This window comes from Colobus angolensis, unplaced genomic scaffold, assembly GCF_000951035.1.
Source record: "Colobus angolensis palliatus isolate OR3802 unplaced genomic scaffold, Cang.pa_1.0 Scaffold7, whole genome shotgun sequence".
Lineage (NCBI taxonomy): Eukaryota > Metazoa > Chordata > Mammalia > Primates > Cercopithecidae > Colobus > Colobus angolensis.
This window is the reverse complement of record NW_012120709.1, coordinates 2,219,415-2,246,754: the sequence shown is the minus strand read 5'-3', so window position 1 is coordinate 2,246,754 and position 27,340 is coordinate 2,219,415. Positions and strand designations below refer to the sequence as shown.

Here is a 27,340-nt window from a genome sequence, read left to right as displayed (position 1 = left end):
TTAGAAGCATAATTGGATTAATTTCTCTTATTTTTCCTTTTTGTTCCCTTCTGTCTTTCAGCTCCAGGGTTCCTTGAAAAGAAAACAGGTAGTTAACCTATCTCCTGCCAACAGCAAGCGACCCAATGGCTTTGTGGACAACTCATTTCTTGATATCAAAAGAATTCGTGTTGGGGAGAATCTCACTGCAGGACAAGGTGGCCTCCAAATAAACAATGGACAAAGTCATATTATGTCAGGAACCTTGCCTATGAGCCAAGCACCCCTGCGAAAGACTAATACTCTGCCATCCCATACACATTCTCCTGGCAATGGCCTGTTTAGCATGGGCTTAAAGGAGGTAAAGAAGGAGCCAGGAGAGACTCTGTCTTGCAGTAAGCACATGGATGGCCAAATGACCCAAGAGAATATTTTTCCTAATAGGTATGGAGACGACCCTGGAGAACAACTGATGGATCCTGAGCTGCAGGAACTCTTCAATGAACTGACCAACATATCTGTGCCTCCCATGAGTGACCTTGAACTGGAGAACATGATCAATGCCACCATAAAGCAGGATGACCCATTTAACATTGACTTGGGTCAGCAAAGCCAGAGGAGCACACCTAGACCCTCCTTACCCATGGAGAAAATAGTGATCAAAAGTGAATACTCACCGGGCCTGACTCAAGGCCCCTCAGGCTCTCCTCAGCTGAGGCCCCCATCAGCTGGCCCTGCATTCTCCATGGCCAACTCTGCCCTCTCCACTTCGTCTCCAATCCCTTCAGTCCCTCAGAGCCAGGCTCAGCCTCAGACAGGCTCAGGAGCAAGTCGGGCCCTGCCAAGCTGGCAGGAAGTATCCCATGCCCAGCAGCTCAAACAGATAGCTGCCAATCGTCAGCAGCATGCCCGGATGCAGCAGCACCAGCAGCAGCACCAGCCTACCAACTGGTCAGCCTTGCCCTCTTCTGCTGGACCATCACCAGGCCCATTTGGGCAGGAGAAAATCCCCAGCCCTTCTTTTGGTCAGCAGACATTCAGCCCACAGAGCTCCCCCATGTCTGGGGTAGCTGGCGGCAGCGGCCAGTCGAAAGTAATGGCTAACTACATGTACAAGGCTGGCCCCTCAGCGCAGGGTGGGCACCTGGATGTGCTCATGCAGCAAAAGCCTCAGGATCTCAGTCGAAGTTTTATTAACAACCCACACCCAGCCATGGAGCCCCGTCAGGGCAACACCAAGCCTTTGTTTCATTTTAACTCAGATCAAGCAAACCAGCAGATGCCTTCTGTTTTGCCTTCTCAGAACAAGCCTTCTCTCCTACACTACACCCAGCAGCAGCAGCAGCAGCAGCAGCAGCAGCAGCAACAGCAGCAGCAACAACAGCAACAGCAGCAGCAGCAACAGCAGCAGCAACAACAGCAACAGCAGCAGCAGCAACAGCAACAGCAACAGCAGAGTTCAATTTCAGCTCAACAACAGCAACAGCAACAGCAGCAGAGCTCGATTTCAGCCCAACAACAGCAGCAGCAGCAACAACAACAACAACAACAGCAACAACAGCAGCAACAGCAGCAGCAGCAGCAACAACCATCTTCTCAGCCCGCCCAATCTCTACCAAGCCAGCCTTTGCTAAGGTCACCTTTGCCACTTCAGCAAAAGCTCCTACTTCAGCAAATGCAGAATCAGCCCATCACAGGAATGGGATACCAAGTCTCCCAACAACAGAGACAGGTAAGGGTTCTACTACTCCAAATACAGAGTTCCCAGAGACCATTTAGCTTGATCGTTATGTTTTGGTTACCATTATGTTTGTATTGGGACAAGATGAAGACCAAAGACAATAGTGGTCTTCATGGAGTCATATGAAGACCTCATAAAGCCTGGTTCATTGGGGGCATCTAGAGGGAAGGGCTAGTACTTCCTTGTAGAGCATTAGTGTCACTGTGATCTGTAATGATCGAAGGTTCTTGCTTACTCAGAATAGAGCATTATAATGTATGCTGTTAGTGACATATCCGGTTGTCAATCAGATGGTCATTTATCCAAGCAGTAAATTAGTCATTAAGTCAATGTGCACTTGCTGAGTACCTACCATGTGCAAGATGTTGTAATTATGCTGAGAATCGGAATGAAGCCAGAGGTGGGATTGAGTATTAAATGACTGATCTACACCTGCACCAACCAACTGGAATATCTAAATGCCCAACCCATCATAATGATCCTGTGATGACTCCCTGTGGTGCATGTGGACTGAATATCAGCCTGAAATAAAACATGATCCCTGTCTGCAAGCACAGCAAGGAAAGGGAGACAGGATTTTTCAACTACCATTTCAATACTAGGTAGAAAGGATAATGATATGAGAGCACAGAGTTTTGGTATCTGACCCGGCAAAGGGAAATCAGGGAAGGCTTCTGGAAAAATTATGTCTGAGTTAAGTGTTAAAGGATGAAATCATCACGACTACAGAGAAAAAAATCTCTAGTTACCTTATGTCCTTTGGTTAACATAAAACAGAGGTTGATTCTGCCCCAAATATGAACAATATGAAGACATAACTCTGTCCCTCTAGAGCACATATTGATGAGTTAGTCCTGATCCCCAGGGAACTTGAAAGAAAAAACTCTTCCTGGAAGGAAGGAAGGAACTTTGAATATTGCTTTGTACGTGTAATTTGACAGGTCTACATTATCTGTCTAAGCACAAAGATAGCATATTATATGTCAAAACATTATCTCAGGACAGTGTGATAGTGCACAGCCTAATTTCAATAACATTCCTAGAGTAGTTTTTGTGGCTACTGCCCAGAAAAGAATGCCACAAACACCACAAACTCTGTCCAAGCTAACCTTTGCCCTAGATGTTGGCCAAGAGAACACCAGACTCAATGAGGATTCAAAAGTTATGCACTAAGACAGCTTTCAGCTCTTTTCTACTTACATGGGTTTTTTAAAAATTATAGATTATGGAGAATGAACTCGGAGTAGAGACATACATATACACTTTTTTTTTTTTTTTTTTTTTTTTTACAAAATTCCTTTTTTAACCCATGCAATTTTAGGGGCATTTAAAAACAAGTCATAGAACTATTTTCTAATGCTATATGTAGGCACTTTGATTTGGATGAATGTAGGTTCAAATTCTTACTCTGACAGTCCTAGCTGTGTCACCTCAGGGGACTCACTGAACTTCTCTAAGCCTATTTCCTCACCTATCAATAGGAGTGAAAAGAAAATCTCCTAGGAGTGTATTGAAAATAAAATGAGGAAATTCTCAGTTCAGAGTCTAGAATAAGTTGATTACTATTATGATTATGGAAAGAGTCATAAATCACCAAAATGTTATTTTGAAATAAGCACTGCTATTATATAGGAGAGGCATTGGAGTAAATCCCAAATTCTAACATAAACAGTATTGTGGAAATAAAAAAAAATTATCCCTAATTTTTCCACTATCCAGCAGCTTGAGTGTATTGCAATTTACCCTTTCTAGGCCCAGACTTCTGACCATAAAAATGGAAATTATAAATAATGAGATAGCAATGAGTTTGCATTTATAACCGGCATGACTTCTGCCTCCCTTACTTGTGGCATTTCATTTCATCCATATGAAGGAAATGCCATTATTTCCATGTTACAGGTAAGGGAATTGAGGCACAGAGAGGTTCAATAGCTTTCCCAAGTTCACACAGATAATGAGTAGCAGCTGCAGGATTCTGATGATCTACTCTGAAGCCTATACTTTTAGCCACTAGGATCTACAGCTCACAGGTGGCATTTGCTGGAATCCTTATAGACCACTGTGGAATTCTTAAAAAGAATATTCTTCTAATGTGGAGCCCTACTTACATAATCTACATAGTAGATTAAGTCCTTTGGGACAAAAACATATTCTAAATGTCTATTCTTTAGAGATGCTAAAGAAATTTTATACACACACACATCTGTATGACTATTAGCCTTCCTGAGGGTAAACATTATGGAGTTAACCAAAATAAACAATTTACAACAGGAGATAGATAGATAGATAGATAGATAGATAGATAGATAGATAGATTTTTTGGGGGGGGGGTGGAGTCTCGCTCTGTCATCCAGGCTGGAGTGCAGTGGCTTGATCTCAGCTCACTGCAACTTCCACTTCCCAGGTTCAAGCGATTCTCCTGCCTCAGCCTCCTGAGTAGCTCGGATCACAGGCAGGCACCACCACGCCTGGCTAATTTTTGTATTTTTAGTAGAGATGGGATTTCACCAAGTTGGCTATGCTGGTCTAGAACTCCTGAGCTAGTGATCCGCCTTCCTTGGCCTCGCAAAGTGCTGGGACTACAGGCGTGAGTCACCGCATGGAAATATATATCTTTGGTGCCCCATCTGTCCTTTTCTGGGAGCCTCCCTACCACCTCCAACATCCTCTGGCCTGTTTCCGGACATACTGCTGATATCAGCAACTATAAACCATATTCCTGACCTCTTAGTCCCCACTCAAGTTTCTAGGACTGAAGCCACCAATGGGTGCTGATGGCCAAATCAACAAACATCTTCTAATGCCTCAGATAATTTTTTACATTCTCCTAGGGCGTATGACATATATGATACAGAGTTAATTTTCATCTCTTCCAGAAGGCCCTTAAAAAGTGGTGGAAATGTGGCAGCATTTCAGGTTAAGGGCTTCTCTTCTAATCAGGGAGTAGCCACCCATTTAAAGTTTTATCCCAGCTTTATAGACTGAACCACATTGTCCCTTCCAGATCAATAATTCTATAACACATGATCCCAAAATCATGTGACTGAGTTTTAAGCAAGTATACTACAGCTGTGTAGTCAAGTAAGTATTGCTCTTTGGAAAGTATTCACATTTAGGAGGGAAGTGTACACATTCTGATAATGATGCTATAGTTCGATACAGCTATAGAATTTTCTCTGGGGATTGTCTCTAGGGCTTATAACACATTTGGTAGACTATCACCAACACAGTAACATTCATCCTATCGGGGCAATTTTTGCAAACAGTCAAGCCGGGTAATGCTGCTTTGGGTCAAAACCAAGGGATAACTGTGATGTGACAAGGCTGCATTGCAAGTGTGGTGTGTGAGCTTTCTCTGAAGGCAGTTAAAGAAAGTGAGCTCCTTCTCAAGATGTTAATTTTTGAGGAGCAACTTTTATTTTATATACATACTTCTAAGGTTCTTCTGATTCTCGTTGTCTCATCAGTGTGTTGGCATGTATTCTCAACTCAGAGAGAGTAGTTTTAAATCTTCCATCTATAATAGACAGAACAAATGTCTATTCTCATTCCAGAGCAGCTAAATCTCTGTTACTGATGACCAAAGTCATGGGTAGGGTGGGGGATTTGGAATTAAGCAACTCTTAAATTTCTCAACTAAAATATCCTAAAGGAAACCACTAGTCATGTTTTTTTTTTTTTTTTTTTCTGCTTGTCATACTCACTTTGTGTCAAACATAGGACGATCTACTATGGGATTTGTTACTTGAAGCTCTTTAGCCTGGTGGGAATCTTGGTTCTCTGCTACAAATTGGTAGACTAAATTTGTTGATCAGTTACTTGCAGTTTACCTCATAGATGTGCAAAGGTGACCTTCCCTTTACCTGTCAGAACTCTGAACCCAGACAGATCCACATGTGCAGCTACAGACTGAATGTGGGCAATTCCTATGCCCCTTCCCCTTTACTGTGTACCTACCTCTATTTTCCTATAGGTAAATGATTCCTGAGAGATGGATGCAGTGTAATAAAATTGTTCAATAAATCCTTACTGCTCTATGCTTGGGGTGGTTTTAAGTAATCTCTTCTTCGGAGACTGGGAGAACAAATGCTATTTGGTGTTTTACAAAATGTCTACAGCAGACTCTTGTCTTGTTAATATTTGTAGCTTGGCACATGGAGATACCTCTTGGCTATAATTTTCTTCCCTTCCTGATTTGAGGATTATGGGAGAGGGCAAGATGGGGATGCAATGCCTGCATTCCTGATTTATCTTCAAGTCAGTGAACACTTATTTAAGTTGTGAAAGAGTTATTGGCTGATCAGGACTCATGAGGGTTTAAGCCAAAAGCGCTTACCTCTTGAACCAAAAAGTGATCTTTTTGGGAGCTATATAATCAGTCACTTAAAAGTGTGAATTTTTTTCTAACATTGGATCCATGCAACTCAAGTGGATTCTATATTTGGTTTAGAATTCTCCCATATTTAAAACTTCTTGGAGGGAAGGCAGCCAGTGAATGGATGGTTTGTTATGACTGAAACATAAATTTGTACATTGCCTCCTTAGTTTAAAGCCAAGCTCCTCAATCATATATTAATAACTTTACCCTACTCTCTCTTCCTAGCCAAGCTTATCCTTCACTACGCCATATCAACCCTTGGTGTAAATCAGGCACATCTCCTAATGTTCTCTGCCCCACTTCTTTAAAGTAGCATTGTATATATCCGATCTTAAAGATGAACACACAGAAAATTGTTTCCAAATTGGCCTGGGTAGCAGTGGAGAAATCAATGTAACTCTCATATGCTGACAATACCTCTACATCCTTATAATTGTCCAGTGAAAGTGCCAGAGAAGAAATAGATATCTTGTATCGGCTGGAAATGCCTTTTCCAATGAGAAAATAAAGATGAATTTAGTGTTTTGCAATAATATGATATCCAAGTCACTCCTTTGCTGGATCCTAGAGGTTGGCTGAAGGGTCCTCCAGTTAGGCTGGTGCCAGAGTTTGGGTTCATAGGCTAGAAGAGATTAGAGGAAGTCAGGAGCATGGAGGGCCAAAGCAAAATCAAGCCAAAGTCCTACAAAAGCTGAGAAACAAACAAAATTTGTCAGTATATTCATAACCAAGAAGAAGGCCAAAAAGATAGTGACATACCTGCAGTCAAGGGTAAATATAATGACATGAAATCTATAGTGAAGATGGGATAGAGACTCAAGAGATGCAAGGTGATCACTGCAAATGACTCTTGACCATTTGGTTATTTCTTTATAACTCACCTTGGCTGAGTCTTGGCAAAAGGGAACAAGGTTGCTACAGACATGCTGTGGGTTGTCAATAGGAGGCCAGGAGCATTATGTTTACATTTTCATTTTATCTTTGATATTTCACCATTTATCTTTTAAGTTTACAAAGGAAAGAAAAATTTGTTTTTAATACTCCATGAAACTAGTGCTTGACCAGAATGCAGAGTGAGTTTCCAGATACATATATTGATAGTATTGAAGAATCATAATTGGAAAATTAGCAGGAGGAACTTGTTGTCTTTTTTGTTCTTTTGTCGTTATTCTGTTGGTTGGTTAGTTGGTTGGTTGGTTAGTTGGTTGGTTTTAACATTAGCGCTAACTCTGTGCCATATACAAATAACTCAAATGGTAGCTGTAATCAACCATTTTTCACAGGTGAGGACACTGATGCTCAGAAAGATCAAATCACTTGCTCAGGGTTATAGTTAGTAATTGACCTGATTTTATAGTCAGGGCTCATAATTACTATGCTGCCTAAATTAAGGAAATAGGTAGAGGTGGTTTGGGTAGTGCTGTCAGGGCCTTCTTTATGATATATGTTTGAAATTTCACTGTTTTCTACAGTCCCAGGCAAAATCATCACCTCAGGAAAAATTTAGGTCAATTCCAATGTAGGGAGGGATCTTTAGTCAAATTCACACTGATCTTGCCTTATCTGAATCCATAGATCTCTCAGTTTCCTGATCTGCCTATCAGGAGCCATTAACTTACTGAATATTGCTCCATTCTTAGCTCTGGCTAAGCTTCTATTCACTTGTTTAAAAACATATATATTGTGTGCCTGCTATTTGCCAAGCACAGTTCTGGATTACTGATGCTACACCTGAGATCAAATAAGAAATTGTGGTGCAGTAATGAAAGCATAAAATTTTCAAAGTTTTTTAAAAAATTAAATAATCAGATTGTTTTCAAATTGAGCTATTTTCATCATATCGCAGGCTTATTCTTGTTTCTGTTGCTAGGCTGATTTGCTGATGGGCTTCTTGGTACCTCTGTTCCCAGATTAAAATGGGAGAAAAAACAAGGAAGTGAGAATGCAGTTTAATTTTTAAAGCAAACATTTCTGGAGTTTTGTTAGGTATTTTACATAACAAAGAAAATTCATTCATTCTCTTTCTCTTTAACATCATCCATTCGAATTTAAGAATCTTTTCAGTATCACTGTTAGAGTTTCACAATGGGATGAAACCGTAATTCTTGCCTTCATTCGTTCATATGATGAAAATGTATTGAGCACCTAAAATGTTCCAAGAACTGGGGATTAAAAGATTAAATGACCCCCTTCATACCCATATAATCTCAAAGATCGGGAAAACATGGTTCCTTCCCTGGCTGAGCTTTTGATCTGAAGGAGGTATCTGTCCTTATTACTTTGTGAATTTCCATTCGGTAATTACATCACATTTTCTCAACTCTTTAACAGTCCATTCTATATAAGAAGTGAGCAAAAATCATGTGGGCATTTCCCCTAAGTCAACAAGTTTCATTTTGAACATTTTATTTTAACCTTTCACAGAATAGAACTCTATTTGCTGGATATTCTACTTTATTTTCTATTTTATTTTGTTATCCTAGTATGTAGTAGCTCAGAGCACAATGGAATGAATTTGTGTAAAGCAACAATTAACTCCTCTTTCCCTCAATACAGAAATAAACACAATAACAAGAAGAACATGTTAGCCTTGGGATCATAATATACGGTTCAACTCCACAGTTAGGGGAATGGCTTCTATTATTCTCATTCCAAGGTCTTTGTCTGTGTGTCACATCCATCAATAAGAGCTGTGCATTTAAAGCATTAGTGGGTAAGTTAGCCTGTTGAATACCAAGTTTCCGACTAGGGAAAGAAAGGGTGTAGGGTTAAGAAATAGATTTGAACCTGGAGATGGAAATGCAAGAGGGTTAATGGAAAATCTGACAGATATTTAACTGTAATGTGCATTAATGTAGGTGACTCAAACAATCCCCTTTGCACTCATTCTAATTAGTTTTGCCTTTTCTAATCAGATGTCAGTTGTTATCAGTTTGGTAGAAGGGGGTGGTGGTTCTTTTTGTGAAAATCCAAAGGAGGCAAAAACCCGTTTAGCCAGTGCACTAATCAGTAAATTTGCACATTAATGGTTAATTAATGTTAGGCTCAAAGACTTGAGATTCAGAAGGTGTTTACTATAAGGAGTTCTGGGTTTCAAACAGAAGACTGTACAAATGTTTAGACTAGTAGGATCAGAGAGATGTAATGTCAGTGAATCATCTTAACTCTTTTACATTGTGTCTCAAGCAGGAGAAACCAAACTTAAACACACACACACATACGCACAGCCTAGGCAGCTCTCTGGATACTAATTAGAGAACTCTGGCTCTATGTTTGCATTTGATGCAATGAATCTGAACAATAAAGTAGTGCCTAATTCTCCAAGCAATAAATTAAGTTGAACATAATAGAGGGAAGCCAATGACTGCTTCCCTATGCATCCTGCAAAATCAAGTTTTCAAGATCCTCGATGATGAAAGAACGGGGTGGTTGACCTGTTTCCCCTTCATTCTACTGTGAGTTCTCTCCACCCTTAACCACTAGCATTTTCCACAGTTTGCTTTCCACAGGCTCGTAAGTTCAGCTCCGCCTTTATGAAACATGAATTTCAGGAAGAGGGAGCTTACTGGGTCCTGCTTGGTAGTCCACAGGTCTGCGTGGGTGAGCACAGGAGTGTGTGTATCCCACTTTCTGGTCTTTGGCTCACGTCTCTGCTCTGTGATTCTGAGTCTCTGTCTAGTTCTTTCTCCCTTTGCCTGTACTCTCTCTTCTTTGACCCTTTCCCTATAGACCAATTTTGAACTAGCCTCTTTTCCCTGACCGTTTTCAGACTGTTTCATGGCAGGCCTTGAAAGGGGGAGGGATTGGGGACTTGTAGCCACTGGAGTTATTATTGGCAACAGTGGTGAAGGGACATTTCCTGGGAGGGGATCCATGCTGGGAAGAGGCAAATGGCTAATAAGCTGGCCAGCCCATCTCCACGTCCCCCAGTCTCTGGCACAGATGAATGAGTCCTGAATGGACATGCCCTTGGACAAACCATATCCAGAACAGCTTCTGACCATTGTCACTGCTTGCTTCTCATGCTTGCTAACTGACCTGCCTCCTTCCAGTCTTGCCAACATGGAACCAGAGTGAGCATTCTAAAATAGGAATTTAATCATGTCATCACCTGCATAAAACCTTTAAATGGCCTTCATTTTCTCAGGAGAAAGTCCACCTCCATATGGAGCTTACAAAGCCCTGTATGATCTGAATCCTGCCAAGGTTTCCAAAGTCATTGGTTTTCATTCCCAGCCTTTCTCTTCCCTTGACTCCTACCCATTCACTCATCTTTTCCCCAAACTCACATACACTCTGCACTTAGCGGCCTTCATAATATGTCCTCCAGTTCCTGAGAAGTGTCATGCTTTCTGTCAACCCCAGGTCTTCAAATATGCTGTTCCTTCTGCCTGGAACACTCTTCTGCTCTACTCTACTTGGCTAACCTAATCCTAAGCTTTCTTCAGTCTCAGCTAAGCCATCATTTCCCCCAGAAGGTTTCCCTGGTCTCCTAATATGGATTAGCTCCCATCTTATTTGCTGTGGTAGCTCCTTCTGCTTCCTCTCTTTGAGCATGCATTACCTCTCATATATCTTTGTTCTTGTCTCCCATAAATAGACTGCAAGCTAGTTGAATACAGAGGTCACATCTGTCTTATTCACCACTGTATTCCAACCCCTAACACATCTAGTATGTTGCAGGGACCCAGAACATAGTTGTTGAACAAGTGGACAAATAAATTATACCATTGACTTATCATCCTTTCTTTTGTTCTGGGGATTTAAGAGCCCATCCCCAACAGAAGTTAGGAACAGGAGCTAGCACTTCCACCTTCCTCCATACCAAGTCGGCCCTCTACACACCATTTGCCCAGGGACCTAGGCTTAGTCTGAGTCCTAGTCCTTCCAGTTCTAGTTGTCAGAGCTGGAAGGCAGAGAATGCCCTCCCAGCTGCCCCATGGATCAAATCTGTGGGATGGGATTCTGAAGAGGCCCTATTGATGGGGGCTGGACTGGCCTACATGCTGGGGAATCATGTGGGTAAAAGTAAAGTAAGAGAGTTTCATTGAGGATACTCCAGGTGACTTTTTTTCTCTCATCCTGAAGGCAATGGAAAGTTATGAAAAAAAATGCATAGGTTGTTTTTAAGCAGAAATATAACTTGTGCCTGGCAAAAGGTAATTGCTTAATTCAAATGCATTGAATGTCAGTGAATCAAAATTGCTCTTTAGAAAAGTCACTCTAGTAGCAGAATAAAGAACACACTGGAGGGGGCAGCTCCTGCCGACCTCAGAATGTCAAGAATTCACCCATCCTCTGTCCCACTGTCTCCCTTGCACCCCACATGCCACTTCTCAGAGGCCGACATTGAACTTCAGCTCTTGCTTCAGAAGATATATTCCATCAATCTTGTATCTTACATCTTTAGTCTCTCCTTTCCATATTCAAACATGCTCAAACCCCAGCATTCTCCAAAAATGATGTTTCATTAACTCTTTACCCCTTTGAGCCCCATTTTGTACCAGGGTCAGAACATTTGCAGTTAGGACACTTCCTCTCTCCCTTCCCAGGTGCTACTGCTGACACCACTGCACAACCATCCACATCTCTGCCTCCACTGCTGCTGCCTTCGTGCTTTGATACTGTAATTCTCCTTTTTACCTCCTTCTTTCCAGCTACCTTGTCCCTCCAGATGGTGGTTGAACAGCGTGACTAAGCAATTCTGCCTTGCTCCATACTCCTTAGGGATGAAGCCAGTAACTGGGGTTCCAGTTATCCCTATTGTTTTTGCCAGGCCTCCTTCCTGGAATTGCAGCTTTACCCCAGATCCAATCATTTCCTGGGGCTAGACCTCACAGCATCAGCTCTCCTCCCTATGAATGCCTTTTGCCCTACCGCTGCCTGATCCCTACTGGCTGTGACATCCTGTCCACCTTCTTAGGCAGTTCTGCTGGTATCTTAGAACCCCAGCCTTTCACTCTCTCCATCCCCTTCCCTGAGTGTCCATGTTGCTGTAATCACCCCATTTCATGAAACAAAGTTAGTTTCTTCTCCCTCTAGTACCCACAGCACAGTGCAAACCTTTCAGTATAGTTCTTACCATACTGTATTATAATTTTGTTTAGGTCTTTGGTCCACTGAACTGTGAACTCCTGGAGGGTTGGGACCACAAAATTTATTTTTCCCCTCTCTGAATTCACAAAGCATTTTGCATTTCTCATTACATTCATTGCTTTCTACCTTGAATTGTAGTTAAGTCCATACCTTAACCCCTCTACTAGACTTCAAGCTCCTTGAAACCATGTCTGTACGTAATTGATCTTTGTACCACCAAGCACAAACACAGTACCTGAGAGAAAGTGTCAATATACAGACAAAGAAAAAGAGGCAGGACAAAGGAAAGAAAGGAAAAAAGTTATGCAATGGGGGTGTGTGTATATGTTGTAGACTGTAGGCTGTATAATTTTGAAATCAAAGAAAATGAAATGGGTTTGAATAATTTTTATATGAATTTAAATATAAAATATACATTATTGAGAATTTATGTATTACTTCAAAAATGTTGTAAGTATCTTCATGTCCATGTGACTCTGGCCAAGTTATTTAAATTCCCTGAAACTAAGCTGTATCATCTGTAAAATGAGAATGACAATACCTGTTTTTCAGGATTGTTGAAAATTTTCCATGGTGCATGAAATAACCCATGAGATATACAACAAACACAGGGCCTGCGCCTTGAAGGCAATTGACAAACGTTAGCTTGCTTCTCTTTGCAAATAAGTACCCTCCGGTAAAATAAGACAAATTAAATGTTAGTAGACAGTTTCAATGGGTGATTTTCAAAACTGAGTCCTCATTTAACTCTGAGTTTCCTAGCAACTAAGGTCAAAAGGAAGTATGTGGGAATACAGAAGTTTTGTTTTTTTTTTAAATATATGAAAAGCATACACATTCATTAAATGGGGGCAAACTTTTTCCTAGATATAAATTCAAAGGTACATTTATCATCAGGGGAATTAGGTCACATGATGGACATCTTCTACTGGAAATTTTGGAAAGACACCATGACACTGTTGACTGTGATGTTTCTGTTTTTAAGCTGCATTATAAAATTTTATGTGAATATTATGAATATTCATATTCATAATTAATATTATACTTTAATTCAGTAATATACTTTAATTCAGTAAAGGCTTTCCTCCAGGAAGCTGAGATAATGTGGTTACAGTTATAATGTTTTCTGAAGATGTATTTCAATAGTTTTCACACTTTCTTTTAGCAACAACGCTTCTTTCATCCCTTATCCTCTTCCCCATTCCCTCAACCCCTGCCTTTTCAGGATTTTCCTAAGGCAACTCTCAGAACTTTTAAGTTCCTTCAGGACAGTTTGCAAACCAGTGTTCTAGTTTAACCCATGAATAGGGGATATAGACTTTATAGGAATGCATAATTAAAATGCCCATTATATTGCCTCACTCAAATATCAGTTTTCTCAAATGAGTCTTTGGCAAACCTATGCATTGTGTAAAATGGATTAGACCTGAGGAGTGTCTACCTCAGAATCAGATTCAGGTTTCAGGGACAGCTTTCTGAAACCTTTCAATATGTGATAATCTTACTCCTGCAGATAGAACAAAACTACGAACTCCAGGTATGATGCCCGTACTTCCCAGACTAAACTCATTTAAAATCACCTGAAAAAAAAATTCAGCAATTGGTATAGTTATTTATCATTCAGCAAATACTTAATCACTGCCTATATGTGGCAAACCATACCAACTGCTATGAGAAATGTAACAACTCGGGTATGCTCTGTGGTAGGAAGAGCATGGGAATGAGAGACCTAACACAGGAAGTCTGGACCCAAACCTGCTGCTAAGGATTTTACCTTGAGTCATCAGGCCTTGCTCACTGCCTTTGTTAAAATTTGATTCTATTCTTTTGAATTTATGATTCCAAAATGCAATTACTGTCTTCATGTTTAAATTTGAGTCTTACCTTTATCAAAGTAACACGTAAACATAGTTTAAAAAGACAAATCTTGTTAAAATGCAAAATCTATTCCCTGGCCCCTTTTCCCTCACTCTTTTCAGTCTCAAAAGGAAACCACTTTTAACATTTTTAGTTGCTTCTCCTGGTATTTACCATTATGTACCTAAATGCATCCATACCTGATACTCTTGATTTATTAGTTTTAGGCCATATCCATTACATCTTATTATAGTAAATGAAGATTTCAGTTCTATCTTCAACCTTTCCTTTCTCTCCCCTTTTGCCACAGTATACTCAGGTAAAAAGTTTAGATAAGTGTTTTCAGATTTTATGAAGAGATAAATAGTATTTACTGCTGAGATAAGCAGTATACTGTAATTATAATTCTTATCCAGGGGTCATGTACCTAACTTTTCTTTCATTTGTGAAGTTTCCTTACATCTCTGGCTGTCTTCTCATACCATCTAACAGCTCTGTGAAACATTTCTCAATGCGTTTTCCACACTGATACTTCTCATCTCCGCAGGAGCCCTCTATCCCCAGCCACAGCCTTAATGGGTGTTCCCTAGGCCTGCTGATACAGCTGTCATCCTATGACTTCCTGCCACCATACTTAGAATCTCTTCACTTCTTTCCTTGATCAGGTTCCCTGTTTCTGGATCCCTTTTGTCTCTCTATTTGTTTGTTTACGCTCTCATTTTGTTGCATTTCATCTGATGGTCACTTCCTGACCAAGGGTATGTGAAGGGGAAAGTGTTAGAAGCTTCCTAGGTGTCTTTGGTGCCGCACAGTATGCAAAGAAGAAATAAGGAGGTAAGCCTCATTTACTGAGCATCTACTTTATGCCAAGTGCTTTCTCCATGACATTTCTAGAAAATAGAAATAATTTTCTCCTCTTTACAGATGAAGAGGTTGAGAGTAGAGTGGCTTAGTAATTTGCTTAAGGTTATAAAGTATCTTTTTTTTTTTTTTTTTTTTTTGAGACGGAGTCTCGCTCTGCCACCCAGGCTGGAGTGCAGTGGCCGGATCTCAGCTCACTGCAAGCTCCGCCTCCTGGGTTCATGCCATTCTCCTGCCTCAGCCTCCCGAGTAGCTGGGACTACAGGCGCCTGCCACGTCGCCCGGCTAGTTTTTTGTATTTTTAGTAGAGACGGGGTTTCACCATGTTAGCCAGGATGGTCTCGATCTCCTGACCTCGTGATCCACCCGTCTCGGCCTCCCAAAGTGCTGGGATTACAGGCTTGAGCCACCGCGCCCGGCCTAACGTATCTTTATATATATATATCTTTATATAGCAGAAGAGATCATCAGAAATGCATTTTTTGGCTCAAATTTCCTTTTATTTTTCCCTTGGGATCTCTCTTTCTGACTTTTTACCCCATCTCTCTCTCTCTTTTTTTTTTTAAGACAGTCTCGCTCTGTCGCCCAGGCTAGAGTGCAGTAGAACGATCTAGGCTCATTGCAACCTCTGCCTCCCAGGTTCAAGTGATTTTCCTGCCCCAGCCTCCCAAGTAGTTGGGACTACAGGCACACGCCACCACGCCCAGCTAATATTTGTATTTTTGGTAGAGACAGGGTTTCACTATGTTGGTCAGGCTGGTCTTGAACTCCTGACCTCAAGTGATCCACCTGCCTCAGCCTCCCAAAGTACTGGGATTACAGGCGTGAGCCACCACGGCTGGCCTACACCATCTTTTTTACTCTCTTTCTGGCTTTGACAATGTGGGTAGTTTCAATTTCATTATATATGTGGGTCGAAACTTTATTTTAGAAATAATCTTGGATGTAAGACGACTACTGCTTTCTCAGAAGCACACATTTTGTGGACTGTACTCAGAAATGCAAAACACAGCCTCATCTGCTGAGTCCTGACTCCCAGAACTGCTGCCACCATGTTTATCTGATTCATGTTTATCTGATTCTAGCCATTCTCCACACACTGCATCTCTTAGCCAAAAAGCTTAAATACACAATCCTTGCCCTCAAGGAATTTGCTCAATCATGTGTTCAATCCAATGTCAGGTAATTGTTATTTTTCTGAGCCAATTTTCTCCCTTTTTACATGTGTGTGTAATATACATGTGTATCTATATAATTTAAGTCTGGTTAAAGACTTAAATTATTTTCATAGTCCCAGGTACATCAAGTTTTATTATTAGATTTTCCATGAAATTCTAAAATAGTTATTTCTAAAGGAGATTTCAGGTCTTTATTTCCCTATTTATCAGGTATTGGACAATTAGGGTCTGATCTGGTTACAACTGAAACTATCTTGGTGATTTTGCCCTTCTCTCTAGTGGATTTTGGTTTCTATGCCAGATCATTTGCTGACATTTATCACATTTAGCTCCTGCCTAAAGGACATTCAGAATAACAGGTGGAAAATTAACTACATAGAAGGAATGATGCACACTTCTGACTGTTTACTGTACCAGCAGACTATTCCAAGCTCCACACCTTGAAATCTGAACTGATATCCTTGTTGGAAACAAAGCAGAATAGTAAGCACAAAGAGTGGAGACCTAGGAAAGGATTTAAAATGAATAAATAAGGTAGAATCATTGCTTTTTAGTGGATAATTTACTGACAGGTCTCATGTGCAAGCAAACAGTACCGTTGATGCATTCCATTTATGCTGGCACAGCTGAAGCCCTCAGATTGCTTTTCTCACCTAGACATGGCTCTCATTAATCAAGGGAAGTTACATGGACTAGAACGAGAAGACAATTCTGTCGACACACTTCTAGCACTGTTCTCTAGCAACATTTGGTTCTTGTTCCAGTATCATTGCTCTCAGAAGCAGAAGCCCTTTCATTTAGTTAGAAATTAGCAGTAGATACCTGCTCTGTGAACAGTCTCTGATTTTGAGTGTTGAGTTCCAGAAATTCATTTTCAATTCAGTTGTTTGGCATTTCTGGTACAGTTTTTCCTGAATTGTAGGAACAATTTAAAGAAAGTGCATTAAATCCTCCTGCTAGCCTATACAAAGTCTGTTTGACTTATATGACATTGAACTATCTATGATTGAACTATCCATGATAACACAGTGTACTATCCATGGTTTCTACAATATTACATTATTTTAAAAATATGAGATTTGTTCAGTGTACACTGATTGAGCCAGGCACAGTGGTGGAATGAGAAATACAATCTATTTAGTGAAATGGAGAATTGCAGGACAAGAGAGAAATGTGAGTCCCAGATGTGCACAGAGCACTTTGCTATGGAAACCACAGAGAAGGGGCATCCACCTCAGCCTGGCTCCAGGTTCGAAATGGGGAGACTATGAGCATTTTCAGCTGCACTCTCATAGAAGAGAGGAGCAATCCTTCAGACTGGGAAAGACGGAAAAGGAGATTGGCCAGAACAAGACCTGGGAGGGAGCACAGAGCTCTTCATTTCCAGTGGTTTTTATAGCACGGACATTTACAGCATAGGTACTGCCCGAATGCCCATCCACACCAGTGTTGGGGACTGAGTTTTGTTTATGTCATTTATCAAGTTATAATAGTTTTGAGTCATCAGTTGTATTTCTATAACCTGTAAAAAGAGCACCAGGCAAGGCAGAGCCCACCACCACTGCAGCCACACCCAGAGTCTTCACTATGCTGTAGTGTGGACTCCACATCAGACCTGGGAGGCAGGACTCAGCGGATGAGGCTGTGTTTTGCATTTCTGAGTACAGTCCACAAAATGTGTGCTTCTGAGAAAGCAGTAGTCATCTTACATCCAAGATTATTTCTAAAATAAAGTTTCGACCCACATATATGATGAAATTGAAACTACCCACATTGTCAAAGCCAGAAAGAGAGTAAAAAAGATGTTGTAGGCCAGCCGTGGTGGCTCACGCCTGTAATCCCAGTACTTTGGGAGGCTGAGGCAGGTGGATCACTTGAGGTCAGGAGTTCAAGACCAGCCTGACCAACATAGTGAAACCCTGTCTCTACCAAAAATACAAATATTAGCTGGGCGTGGTGGCGTGTGCCTGTAGTCCCAACTACTTGGGCGGCTGGGGCAGGAAAATCACTTGAACCTGGGAGGCAGAGGTTGCAATGAGCCTAGATCGTTCTACTGCACTCTAGCCTGGGCGACAGAGCGAGACTGTCTTAAAAAAAAAAAGAGAGAGAGAGAGATGGGGTAAAAGTCAGAAAGAGAGATCCCAAGGGAAAAATAAAAGGAAATTTGAGCCAAAAAATGCATTTCTGATGATCTCTTCTGCTATATAAAGATACTTTATAAGGCAATTTTAACTCTGATAACTTGCCCATTTCTGCTTGCAGAAGAAAGTCAGTCATTCTCACAAAAATCTCCATTCGTTTTTCCTCCTTATATTTCATTCAATTTTGTGGGGAAGGGTGGGAGGGCCCAATTTTGCTATTGTAAAATTGTTTCTCATTTGTCTGAACACTTGAAATGGGGTCAGATCTAAATGGCTATGAATGCAACATGGATCCAAAGGCCCAAAGGTCAGGTCCCACTTGGACAGTTTTCATGTATGTAAAGTGCTCCTAACATTCATTTATAGAGAGCAGCAAGAAGGTTGAGCTGTGGCCTCGCTAAGATTCACACAGATCTCATTTCCCTCATATTCAGAGCAAGACGTTCCCAACTACCTGTGGATCTGCATGAGTTGGGGAGTGTGGGAGACCCCTCTATTGTCCCCTTTGAGTGTACATATTCTGTAGTGAAGCCAGAGGAAAATGTGTGAGAACCTCGCCAGGCTGTTCCTTGGGAGTGAAGGCAGTCCTGACTTCCATGGGAATGGGATTCCCTGCCAAATTCAGATGCCGAGGCTTCCCTCAGGGACCACAGCCCATCGGAGTGGAGGAAGTTGCTGTGAGAAGTTAAGCAGGCAGCTCTGAAGGACTGAGTGTGTGTGTGTGTGTGTGTGTGTGTGCGCGTGCGTGAAAAGACAGCAGCCTTGCCCCATTGCTTGCATTATAGTACACATGGAATCAATTTTAAATTTCACAGAAAGAAAACAGTAAATAGAGTAAGAGGGGAGCTAGCGTGTCTCTCCAAGGCTGGTGTGCTCTCCAAAGCTGGTGTTTTTTTCCAAGGCTGGTGTTTCTGTTCATGCATACAATACATGATGCACACCATTCATACCTTCAGGTTGTACACATATTTCTTTCATCCCTGAGCATCTCTGAGACTCAGCTCGATGGTATTTCAATTGACTATGAGAATCACACCTCTTGGCAAGAGTCAGAATAACTTTCTGTTGTAATATTTTAAATTAAGAGTTTCTTCTATCTAGGCATTGCAGGAGAGAGGAGAATGTATGAACAAATTGATTCTGAAAGTAGAGATGGGGCAGATACGTGATCCACAAAGCAGGGCCACCCAAGGTTCACTTCAGTATTCACGTTTGGGGAAACATGAGAATGTCGCATAGCAAGGCCAACTGGCTCAGATGTATTAGCATACAATCAATATGCAAGGCACTACCTGAATGCCAATTAGTAAGAGTCACATTAACCATGGTAGCAGATAACACATTAAACAGTATGATACCAGCCACAAACCTCACTAGCTTTTCCAGTAACCTGAAAAGACAAAGAGAACTTGGGGAAACTCCTATTCATTAGTCAGGTTTCCCCTTAAACATCACTTCCTTTGGTAAGCCAGTCAGACAGATCCACCCCCACCTGACTTCCCCTAGTTCAGTTCTTCTCTTCTTTTACATTATACCTTCCAGAATTATCTGTCTTCCCTCTTTCAGTCCCCAGCACCCAGCACACTCCCTAGCACTCGGTAGGCACTTAAATTTATGCTCGATGTTTGATGGAATATTACGGGTTTGTCTTAGGTCGTGGAGGATATGAAAATAGAGAAGATAGAATCCCTGCCCTGTCTGGGAGGGAGACAGACAGATAATAATAGACACCATACAATTTGTCAGACTTTGCAATACTTGTAAGTGCAGCTTCTCTAAAGGAGAACAAAAGGAAGGTTGAACTTCTGAGCACCTTAGTGATAAAACAGACCTACATTAGCTTCTTCTCTGATTCATTAATTTTACTGGTAAGAAATAATGAACAGAATCCTATTTCCTTACATTTCAAGTTTGCTACCAGGATAGCACAATATCAATAATAATAGGCAATGGATTTCACTTGGGGGAATATTATACCAGGAGGAAAACATGAAATATTATCAATATCTTCTCTGGGGAATCTATGTGTTAGCTTTGTAATGTCTAACATCAGATTTCTCAACTTCAGAACTGAAAGCAAATACATAATTGGATTTGCATTAAAGTTTTAAAGAGTGAAATTAAGAGTCACACTCAAGTTTCCGGTTATGTTTCTTTCTGGCCTCCTCCTTTTGCCACTCTGTCACATAATTCATTTTTTTTTCCAGAGGAAAAATCAAAGCAAAATATGCAACACCCACTCCCTGCCCTCCAGTACTCCCATAGTATTATTTATATTGACCGCTCTTGGTGTGCTTGGCTTAACAAACAACAGAAAGGAAGTGAAGGCTCTTCCCTGAGGGTTTGCTGATTCGATTAGAAAGAGCCATTTAGAAAGATAACTCGAAATCTCAGACACAGGAATCTAACTTTTATTCTGGTGTCAAAAATGATTTGAAATATTTTTTGTATGATGACATTTGTTAGTACTCCTTTTATCCTCTCACAGCACCCGGTGGGTGTCTCCATGCCTGATGCAGACAATATAGAATCCAAATGCAGTCGCAAAGGTGAATGATTTCAGGTGGCCTTGTGCCGCCATCGTCATCTGCACAAAATGTGAACTGACCATGAACCTTTCCTCCATATTAACCTCTCCAAGAATAGAATCTACTGAAGACATTAATATTTTGATAGCATTTCCTTGGGGTTTTGGGAGAGAAATTACATCTTGCAGATATCTGATGAAACTCTCCTGTGACCAAAAAGACTGCAAATAAGAGTTTTAAAAACAGAAAACAGCATGAATAACAATAGTTTCTGGGTAACTATTTGAACTTTTTAGGTACAGCATATACCGTCCTTCACATACCTGCTGTATTTTGAGAATCTGAGCTTATGGAAGGCCACATGGCTTCAGTGGAATTGTCTAGCTGGGTGACTGCATGCAAGCAGTTAGCCACTCTGTTTCCCTAAAAATACAATGAAATTGACAGTCGCTTGAGCGGTCCTCAAACTTTTACATTTACATTTTATAATACGGAAGCTAACATGGATTTGCTATATTTCATTTCTCTGTGTAACTACATTGAAAATCAAAACTACTGCCTACTCTTACTATCTTTCATGAAAAAAATATATTTTAGCATGAAAACACTGAGACGAACGTAACCTCAGAGTAAGCGATGGTCCTTGAAAAGTGAATAAATTTAACTGTTTGGTAAATTCCCTGCATGAATCTTATTTTTTTCAGTCCCATTAGCAAACAAAAACTTCTTCAGAAATGAACACACGTCCACAGAACACCATTAGACTGCACGATCTACACAGATCCATCTACCTTACATTCTAAGCACAGTACTGGAACTTACCAAATCAGTAAATAAATAGCCAACCAGAGCTGTATCACCTTTTACTTTGTTACAGTGTTGGTTTTAGTATTTTATAGCACTCGGCTAACTGGAATGTGGAAGGCCTCGCCAACCACATCATACACTTTCCGCCCAAGATTGTAGATCGGCTTCACGCCATTAAATCGTCATTGTCTTCAGCTGCCATGACTCCTCTACTAGGCCGGGCGCGGTTGCTCAAGCCTGTAATCCCAGCACTTTGGGAGGCCGAGGCGGGCAGATCACGAGGTCAGGAGATGGAGACCATCCTGGCTCACACGGTGAAACCCCCTCTCTACTAAAAATACAAAAAAGTTAGCAGGGCGTGGTGGCGGGCACCTGTAGTCCCAGCTACTCAGGAGGCTGAGGCAGGAGAATGGCGTGAACTCGGGAGGCAGAGCTTGCAGTGAGCCGAGATCGCGCCACTGCACTCCAACCTTGGCCACAGAGCCAGACTCCGTCTAAAACAAACAAACAAACAAAAAACTAGCAACAAGGAATTCCAATTTTTTTAAATGGAGGAGATGTCAAAAGGACAGGAGACTGTAAATGCCAAACAAAAGCTTTTATGCAAGGCTAAATTGGTCATTTTACACAAAACACAAGTAAAGAGTAAAAGAGTTACAGCACAAATAATGTAATACACTTCTGTTAAATTATTCAGTATTGTTACAGTATTAATGCTACAGCCCAAGTTTCATTGTGTAAATTAAATACACAGTCTGTTCCCTAAGATTGTACTTGGTTTCCATAATAGTTTTTTTAAGTCCTCACAGATTGGAAATATAAATATGGAAATTTATGATTATCAATAGTTTGAGCCAAATCCTAAGAGAAGGGGTTTGGACTGAGGTCTAAAAGTACTTAACTGAAATGGAGCCACCAAGAGACAAGTTTAGTCTTGGAGGCACATGTGAGAGGGTGACAAATGGAGTTTATCACTTTGGGAGACTTGTGGATTTGCCTTCTTGTTTCCTTTGGCAGAGCAGGGTAAGAGGCCGGCTTTGGCGTCATTGCTTTAGACACATAGTCATTTTGGCATGAGGTTGCATCTCTGGTCCCATCCAGGGTTCACTTTGTAGTCGATCTGTTTTTAAAATGAGGTAGGTCTTTTAGTAAATGGCCCTCTCCTTTGACAGCGAGCTCTTTCAGGTTGAGGGGACTCAGTCTTCTTCCTTTTCTTCCTTACCTGCATGCCACCCTGTCCGTTGATGCAAAAGAGCTTACTTTATGTGAACTACGTAAATACTCAAATTTAGGTTCAGAATATCAGAGGCGGTGTGAATCTTAGAGATGCTGCTAATAAAATCATTATTCCCTTTTTATATATGTAAGAGAAATTTAATAGCTTCTCTCGAAGTTCATTCACTACTCAGAACCCTGATTAGAACTGTGAACTTCTGATTTCAAGATCAATGCTGGATCCATTTGCATCCTGCAGTGAATCTCTAGAATTCGAGTATTAGCAAGTATACAGGTAATACTGTGTAAGAAACATGCAGTGCTCCATTAACCTATATGCAGTCAGGACATACCCTGAGGCAAAGTTTTAACTACACAGAAATGTGGCCTTAACCGTATAACAAGAGCTTTTTTTGGCAAGTGGGCTATGTAAGAACACTGCATGCTGGAAATAATGGCAACCAGAGAGGAATTAGAGATATTCTATAGCTACTTGAAATTTTCAGTTTTTTAAGCAATAATTATTTCAAGGATGAATTAATTAAGTACATTTCTACGTCCTGTAAAATCTTACGCCCCACCTAACTTTAAAAACATTAATGCAATTTACATTTTGAGGATTTATGTTATATTTGGCTCAACAATCAAGATAACTGAAGACGGACTCATCTGTAACAGTCCAGCAGTACAATTAGAGAAGTCTGCCTTAAGGGGTGATTTTTCTGTGAAGACAGCCAATCTTCAAAATGGCTAGTGACGATATGTTGTGTTGACCTGTTTTAATGTATCTCTCTATACTAGGCATATGCAGGATGGACTGGGGAGGAAAAAGAAAAGAAGGCCTTTGGAGTTTGGAGATGAGATTTGGTGACTGGAGAAGTTAAAAAGGAATTCCAGTGCACCTAAATATCCATGAGTCTTTTCAGCCTACCAGTCCAAATGAGGTCACAGAACTTCAAAACCAGATTCTCACAAGTTACAACCTTTCTACTGCGCCTTCTCATTTGAGAATTCCAATCCTGTGCACAGTTATTCCTAACCCTCAACTATACCCCAGGTATTTGGGAGTCCAAAACAAGAGTTTGACAAGCTCTCCTAAATAGGAGCAACTGCTGGATACTAGCAGCTGCCACTCCAGGCTACACTGCCAGCCGACTGGCCAATACTGCCTGGAGCTACACATCTCCATGGGCTGTGGATTTCAAAGTAATTCCAAGTTTAGTGTGACATCTCTTTCCTTTTCCACACAGCTTTTTCCTTCGCTAGGTCACATACAGCCAGGATGGCTGGTTCAGGACACTTCCAGGTGCCAGTGCCATGCTGGCAAAATCACTGCCCTTTGGCCCTGTGGTCTTATAGCTGAAGCACCCTGTTTATACCAGACTCGACAGTTATTCATAGTTTTACTTCCTCGGGAAGCTCCAGTCCCTCCTGAAAACTTGGTTTCCACTTGACTCTTGTCCCATTCTGTATATATGCCTAGGTAACTGAAAATAAATTAGGAATACAGCTTAAGCCTCCACCCACCTTCTCCACTCAGAAGGCCCCTTAGCTTTCATGTAAATAACCTAGAGGGAAGGCTCACCTATTTCCACCTGGCAGGTATATTCAAATCTCAGCTACACAAGAGATGCTGAAGTAACAACAAATTAACCAGTGAAGACAGAGATACACAATAGAAAAAAGTCGAAGACCATTTGTAGTCAGTACCCATGAGGTTAAAATGAGATTTATCTGCTGCCTGCACTGAACACATAGCTGTGTGTATCCTATAGTTGTGTTACAGGATCCTTGGGGTGTGGCTGTTCGGCCCTGAAACCTCTGGCCAGTGGCACTTTTGCCTGAGTTTTGTTCGGCCCACTGGGCTTGTTCCGCCCACTCAGCAGGCTGTGCTGGGCTCACACTACCGACCTGGATCCCTCCCTTGGCAAGGGCAAGTCGCATGGAGCAGAAAAGGGTGTGTGAACGAGCATGGGGTCTGGCAACCGTGCAGGCAGACAAGCCAGTGGGGCAGGCAGCTCCAGGTGCCGACACAGGTGCCAGCTTTCTGCAAGGTTGCAGCTGGACCAGAGGCACTGCAAGCAGCTTCCCTGGCTAGCACCAGGGAACACAGTGGTGCCCAGAAGCTTGGAGATGCCAGACACCGCAGGACCCCAAAGAGGGATTCACAGCCCTGGCTTGGGGAGCTCCCAGGTTTGGGCTCCCTAAGGGGCTGCAGCTCTTCTCTCCTCTTCACCTGCAGTGTGGCGAACAAGGGGCATGTTTCAGCCCTGTTTTTGTTACGGCTTATTTATTTATTTTTTATTTTTATTTTTATTGAGACGGAGTCTCACTCTGTTGCCCAGGCTGGAGTACAGTGGCATGATCTCAGCTCACTGCAAGCTCCGCCTCCCGGGTTCATGCCATTCTCCTGCCTCAGCCTCCGGAGTAGCTGGGACTCCAGGTTCCCGCTACCACGCCCGGCTAATTTTTTGTATTTTTAGTAGAAACGGAGTTTCACTGTGTTAGCCAGGATGGTCTCGATCTCCTGACCTTGTGATCCACCTGCCTTGGTCCCCTTATTTATTTATTGACGCGATCTCGGTTCACTGCAACCTCCATCTCTCGGGTTCAAGTGATTCCCCTGCCTCAGCCTCCCGAGCAGCTGGGAATTACAGGCACACACCACCACACCCATCTAATTTTTGTATTTTTAGTAGAGATGGGGTTTCACCATCTTGGCCAGGATGGTCTCCATCTCTTGACCTCGTGATCCAGCCACGTCGGTCTCCCAAAGTACTGGGAATACAGGCATGAGCCACCACGCTGTGCCTATAATGAGATCTTCTAAAGTTACATTATTATTTATCTGAATTTTATTATTTATTCATTTAATTTTGAGATAGAGACTCATTCTCTCACCCAAGCTGGAGTGCACTGGCATGATGGCGACTCACTGCGGCCTCAACCTCCAGGGCTCAAGTGATCCTCCCACCTCAGCTTCTCCAGTAGCTGAGACTAGAGGCGTTTGCAACGCCCAGCTAATTTTTGTATTCTTTTTTTGTAGAGATGGGGTTTTACCATGTTGCCCAGGCTGGTGTCAAACTTCTGGGCTGAAATGACCTGCCCACCTCGGCTTCCCAAAGTTTTGGGATTATAGGCATGAGCCACCTGGCCCAATTTTGTTTATCTTAATCAAAAAATAGAAATGCTTCAAATGGTCACTATAGGCGAAAACAAAGGAAGGAAAAGGAGAAGAAAAGAAAGAAGGAGAAAGACAAAGAAAGAGAAACGAAAGAAAGAGAGAGAGGAAGGAAGGAAGGAAGGGAGGGAGGGAAAGGAAGAAAATAGGCCAGACTCAGTGGCTCACACCTGTAATGCCAGCACTTTGGGAGGCCATGGTGGGAGAATTGCCTGAGGCCAGGAGTTACAGACCGGCCCGCACAGCATAGTGAGACCCCATCTCTACAAAAAAATTAAAAACTAGCTGGGGTGGTGGCACATGCCCGTAGCCTGTAGTTCTAGCTAGTCATGAAGCTGAGGCAGGAGGATCACTTAAGCCTAGGAGTTTGAGACCCCAGTGAGCTATGATCACACCATCACACTCCAGCCTGGGTGAAAGAAGAAGACTGTCTCTTTAAAAAAAAAAAGGAGGGAAGAAGGAAGGAAAAATTATCGCTTCTTTTTTATCTATAGTTCTCTAGTTCTCAAGCTAAAAAATACATCCTTTTTTTTTTGGAAACAGAGTCTTGCTCTGTCGCCCAGGCTGGAGTGCAGTGGCAAGATATCGGCTCACTGCAAGCTCCGCCTCCCGGGTTCACGCCATTCTCCTGCCTCAGCCTCCCGAGTAGCTGGGACTACAGGCACCTACCACCACACCCAGCTATTTTTTTTTTTTTTGTATTTTTAGTAGAGATGGGGTTTCACTGTATTAGCCAGGATGGTCTCGATCTCCTGACCTCGTGATCCACCCACCTTGGCCTCCCAAAGTGCTAAAATACATACTTTCAAAAAAATGCCCAGGCTCACCAAGACCAATTAAGTCAGAGTCTCTTCAAGTTGGGCCTGTGTGGACCTCTCTCTCTCTCTCTCTCTCTCCCCGTGTGTGTGTGTGTGTGTGTGTGTGTGTGTGTCTAGTAAGCTCCCCCAGGAAATTATGTGCATCAGAGCTGAGAACTACTGCTCTAGGGGAAGTACCAAAAGTGAAGTTCGTAGGTTCACAGATCTACTTTATCTCTGTATTTGAAAAGTCAGACTTTCTTCTGTAATATCAAAGAAAATGAACCCAGGTCAATTATTGTAGTAGAAAAAGTCATAAGGGGGAAAATTATTTTTTCCAGTGGCTGAGTAAAGATTCTGGTGAAAACAGCTAATTTAATTGAGAACAAAACATTTCCTAAGTGAAGAGATATATGCATTTTATGACTCAGGATACTCAGATAATTAAGCAGTAATGCTTTTGTTGACATTTAACTACATTAAGAAGAAAACTTGTTGAACCAGAAATGTCAGTGGATGAGGGATTTTTTTAAAATGACTTGGCAGGTATTTTCTTCATAAAACTCTTTCTCTCTTAGGAA

The 27,340-nt window shown here is 41.7% G+C and overlaps 1 protein-coding gene across 1 annotated transcript in view; it reads left to right on the top strand.

Moving 5' to 3' along the window:
* The window catches only part of MAML2 (mastermind-like 2 (Drosophila)), a 367,926-nt gene that overhangs the window by 252,276 nt on the left and 88,310 nt on the right, over nt 1-27,340 (top strand). The window contains exon 2 of the mRNA XM_011926599.1: nt 62-1,711. Within this exon, the coding sequence (XP_011781989.1) occupies nt 62-1,711 (1,650 nt within the window). The remainder of the gene's footprint in view (nt 1-61; nt 1,712-27,340) is intronic.